Source organism: Opisthorchis viverrini (genome assembly GCF_000715545.1).
Source record: "Opisthorchis viverrini unplaced genomic scaffold opera_v5_18, whole genome shotgun sequence".
Taxonomy (NCBI): Eukaryota; Metazoa; Platyhelminthes; class Trematoda; order Opisthorchiida; family Opisthorchiidae; genus Opisthorchis; species Opisthorchis viverrini.
In genome coordinates this window covers 1,853,431-1,858,485 of record NW_008751674.1, presented here as the reverse complement: position 1 = coordinate 1,858,485, position 5,055 = coordinate 1,853,431, and the positions used below count along the sequence as shown (strand labels likewise).

At 45.8% G+C, this 5,055-nt stretch overlaps 1 protein-coding gene across 1 annotated transcript in view; it reads left to right on the top strand.

Moving 5' to 3' along the window:
* Window positions 1-3,484: 3,484 nt before the first annotated feature.
* The window catches only part of T265_01682 (hypothetical protein), a gene marked incomplete at both ends in the record, with an annotated part of 9,913 nt that continues 8,342 nt past the window's right edge, over window positions 3,485-5,055 (top strand). The window contains one exon of the mRNA XM_009165748.1: window positions 3,485-3,779. Within this exon, the coding sequence (XP_009164012.1) occupies window positions 3,534-3,779 (246 nt within the window). The remainder of the gene's footprint in view (window positions 3,780-5,055) is intronic.

Below are 5,055 nucleotides of genomic sequence, written 5' to 3'. Positions count from 1 at the left end.
CCTAGATTGAAGGACATAGCCTATGATGGTAGATTCCTCGTCCATTTCAAGGGCCAGTTTTTCTTTGGTCATATCAGGTGCAATTTATCAATTAGAACAGGAGGGAGGGTTCTATAAGAGAGCATATGACTCTTCGGCTGCCACCAATGAAATTTTGCCCGGCTGGTACAATAGAACATAGGTGGTCAGTGATGGTGGTGTCTCCATAGGTTTGTGAGTCACGCGAGGGCAGCCTAAAGAGTTGAAATCTTCCTTCACCGCTGAGCTGGGGCACTGGACCGAAAAACGGATGGGGTTATTAAGACCGGCACCTCCCGGGAAGTTCTGGATCCCCAATGACCTATTTGGATGAGTGCAATTGAGCCACGGAGGTTTGTTGAACAACTTACTGTCGTGTGAGGTGGGCGGCTTGCTTAATCCCGGGGGTAAGCGGGCGCTAGACTAAAGGGCAGGTAGCCAGCTAAATTCTGAATTTTAGGCCAGTAGTTTAGCAGCCATATAAGAAGTATATTTTTTGGTCCTAACGTGCACAACGTACCCACCATCACGGTGCTTGGAATGACTGACACGAGAAACGATGCAATTCATAGGGTAGACAAGGGCATCAGGTGTGCCAAACCTGATCCATGTTTAATGACTACTTGAAGGTTGAGCAAACAACGGAGGAGAAAATTTGAAGGTATTGCCATTTAAAAAAGAGGAAGAGGCCAGTGAGTTGATAGATATATGAAAAGAGCGATTAGATGGGACGGAAGAACGACTACTAAAACGTCTCGAAGCCCCATGAGTTTCATTTAGACTGGATAAGGGGGCGTTCAGCTTTGGTGCCAAATTGATGGATGAGTTAGAGCAAGTTAGGGGGTAACTTGTCTTGTAGATTTATAGCGTTGAAACACGCTGTGATGGAAGTGGGAAGAATAGACGGGTGGCGGCGCCGGTTGTAGAAGACTGCTGCATCTTAGTTGAATATAACACCGATGACGAGCAAGTTAGAAGCTGGAATGAACGAGCCTTTATGGGGGCCGTATTAGTTGCGGAGGAATTCGTCACAGTTAGGCAGGAATAACTTCAGTGAGGTGTACAGAATGGATTAGCATTTTCAGTGCTTACATTTTGGGAGAGAAATGGCTAAGGCAGGGGATCTAGACGTATCACTGAAGAAATTACGATGGAATAGGTCCCACAGTTCTATCAGCACCACACGGTGTGTGGGGGTAGTGTGGTCACTCAAACTTAGCTTATCTGGTGGTGCAACTTAAGAGACCTAAATGAGGGAGGAAAGATATGGGTGGGAAGTGATGGGTTGGTCTGCCGTGCGGCCAACATTCCTAGAGGAGGAATGGGCTAGGTAGATGTTGAACAGGATCACTTCGCTTGGATGTTTGTGATACACATGATGCTGAAACGGAGAGGACGGTTAAGACTGAGGACAGTAGGCGGGTTTTGGGATGATTCTGGAAAAAAACGATTGTTAAGTGCCTGCAGAAAAGAAATCTGCGCTGGAGCCTAGCGATGCCCACTAGATGGGACTGAATATCGTTATTATCGGTGTGCGGATAGCTAATGAAACAGAACTTCACGGGAAAAGTTGCGGTTTTGAGTCTGCCTATTACTTGACACGCATAGACCCAGAAGCTACAGAAGACGAATGACATCCTGGTTTGTAGGCGGAAGACCACGAGTGAGAACTCTGGCCATTGGAGAAGAGGACGTCACAATACCAGGATTTGTAGAAAGGGAGGGAAATAAAACCCCTGGAGAGAATAACGGGGGCATGGAGAGTTAATAAGTGAGGATGTATCAAAAAGCGTCGCCATTGCTACGTTAAGCCTAAAGTTGGGGTTGCGAAGATGCCACATCTGCCGCAATAACGGTGTATTCTGTTTGTGCGGTCGTGGTGGTCACGATGGTCACAAGTGCGAAAGTCGTTTTTCAAACTCATAATCAAAGGTCAGTTTCCGCACTTGAAATTTGGAAATCCGTGTCAGACCCCTGATTAATGAAGTCAATAAAATGCTGAGTCCGGCATTATTAAGGGTGTGAATTCTAGGAGGGCACCGTTGGGGGCAATCTCGGGCGGAAATTTTTAAAATATGCCCCTTAAGTGTCCCACAGTGTGTTGGAAGGGCTGGTAGTCATAGATGGCAGTGAAGATCGCGTTGAAGCGCTTGGTCTGCTTAGACTGCAGAGGAAAGAGAGATCCAGCCACGTGATACAAGCAAATCTCTGAGTTTAAAGAAATGAAGTGTATGCGACTTGGCCTAATCTTGATTGTACGGTTTTGGTGCACAAAAATGAGAATGGCCTGTGGTGCTAGTTAAGCTTTAAAGGAGATGAACTTATTTTCTAAATTGTGAACGCATGCAATGAGACAACCGAATAAGTGAGGCAGAATGTTATTTAATGTGGCGACCACTGGGAGGTCGATCAGCATGAGCGGCACATCAGAGATTGGAAGCGGAATTTCCTGAGCCGTTCCATTAAGGAAGTGAATGTAGCTGGCTTTCTTGGCTATAAATGGTTTCTGCGTAATTTCGGAGCGATGAATAGGGGCGCTTGGGATATATCAGCTTCCTGAAGGATGAGAGATAGTGCCTTTCGACAGGGTGAAAGCTGAAAACGGGGTGATTAGAGGGTTCAAAACAATCCTTTGGGTTATTGAGAATATCCCCATTCCTCCGTTATAGATACTCCGTCACCACATCTTTGACTTCGGAATGGGAGCAAGAATGAAAAATCAGCCACACAGAAAACTGAAAAAGAGAAAAATACTTCAAAGACAGGATTAACGACAAAATCGAAGCAGCTGAACATTTGAATAATATGACATATCACTGTGGTTGTGGACTGAAAATTAGCCGAGGACACCAATCGACTGAGTTCCGTACCCCTGTTTCTGACAGCGAGCGCAATCAAAAAAGGATAAATACAGGGTACACGCAAAATGCACTCGTTTTGAGTATACAGTGTACAAACAGTAATGCAGCCAAGTGGACCGGCTTTCGAAAATCAAAAACAGGCCTTGGGATAGTCGTGGTTGTTGGTGAAGCCACATGAACAGGAGTTACGATGAGTGTGATTCACGATCAACAAAGCGGTCAGTCGCGGTGCTAGAGCTTGCAGAAAACTGAAACTGAAAACTGTGGCTGCCTGAGAGAGTTCTAGCAACCGCACAAATACCACTATGTAAAAGTCTCTCTTGTCCAAACGACTGCTTCAGAAGAATTCCTGTTGTGTTAAAGAATCCGCAGCTGTCGCTCATTGGATTGTGGAAACAGTCAATTAAATTTTTGTACATGGAAATGTAAATCGAGGCGATTTCGAACATGCCGCGAAACTATCATTCAAGTCTAGTATCTAACCTGGTGCTTTTCGAAATATACCAATCCATTTTGACTTGGTTCGCCTTTCCACAAATTGACTCCCTTATCGAACTTAGTCCTCCTGTTGTTGCTTCCAAATAACAGGTGAGTGGCCTTGAGAGTGGCGGCTTTACGACCTTCCTAATCGCCCACGCCACGTGCACGCACACCATGTCCGAGACGGAACGCACTTTTATTATGGTGAAGCCGGATGGCGTCCAACGTGGGCTGGTTGGTGAAGTGATTCGACGGTTTGAGCAGCGCGGATACAAACTAGTTGGAATGAAACTGATGCACGCTTCTGATGAATTGCTCAGGAAGCACTATGAGGCCCATGTAAACAAGCCATTCTTTGCTGGGCTTAGTGCATATATGTCTTCCGGTCCCGTGGTTCCAATGGTCTTCGAAGGTTACCAGGTGAGGTCTATTTTGTGGCACTTATGTCGGTATTTTACTCTGTGGTCAGCACGAAAATTTGGTTCGAGCATTAAAGCTCTACATCTGTGTTCAATTTCCAGTCCGGAGCTTCGCATCCCCTAAAAGTAACTTAATAGATGAGACGCTTTCGGATAGTCCAAGCAAGTATTGTGGGATTTTAGGAACTTTTTGTTAATGGTCTTCGAAGGTTACCAGGTGAGGTCTATTTTGTGGCACTTATGTCGGTATTTTACTCTGTGGTCAGCACGAAAATTTGGTTCGAGCATTAAAGCTCTACATCTGTGTTCAATTTCCAGTCCGGAGCTTCGCATCCCCTAAAAGTAACTTAATAGATGAGACGCTTTCGGATAGTCCAAGCAAGTATTGTGGGATTTTAGGAGACTTATTGTTGAGCCTTGTCGATCTATGTACGTACGTATGTAAGTACGTCTTGAATACATGTATTTAGTCAAATGGTACATTGTGTGTGACAATACAGTGTGTGTGCTGGAGTCATCATCGTCATCAAAGACAGCAACATCAGTGCTGGCATTGATGCTTCACTGCCATAAGGTTCGTATTAAAAGCCCTAGAGTCAAAAGAAGAGTAGGTGAGGGAGGGGACCTAGTGCTGGTTTATGTCAAGCATTCTGAGGTGCCTACCCCTCCAACCGCTCAGTCAGACAAAAGTGGAAAGAAACTGACATCGACTAGCCGCAATTTCTTGCAACGTTTCCAGCCAAGCACAGGCGGGGTCACGGGGACCCCATCCTAACAGGCGTACAACGTCGAAACTCTTCTTTCACGCCTTTCTGCTAAGTCATGTGCTGTCCACCTCGCGGTTGGCGCCATCCTAAAGGAGGCACGGAAAACAAAATTTGTCTCGGTAGTCGGTGTTTCGGCTTGCGTACCATATGACTAAGCCATCGTAGTCGATGATGCTGGATGTTTTCTCGGATTGAAGTACCTGCAGCACAATTAAATACCAGTCTTCTAATCACCTCGTTACTAACACGCTGATGCCATCCGACTCCAGCCAGGTGTCTGAGGCACTGGTCGAAAACCTGAAGACGCCTCACATCATCTACCCGAAGAGGCCATGTCTCGCACCCATACAACAACACATCATTTACCGTAGCCTGGTACACACGACCCTTAAGATCCAGTGAGATGCCTTTCTGAGGCCACAAGTGACGCAAATTAGCAAACGTGATTCGAGCCTTTGAGATTCTTGCACTGACTTCATCAGACACACTTCCGTCAGAACTAATACAACT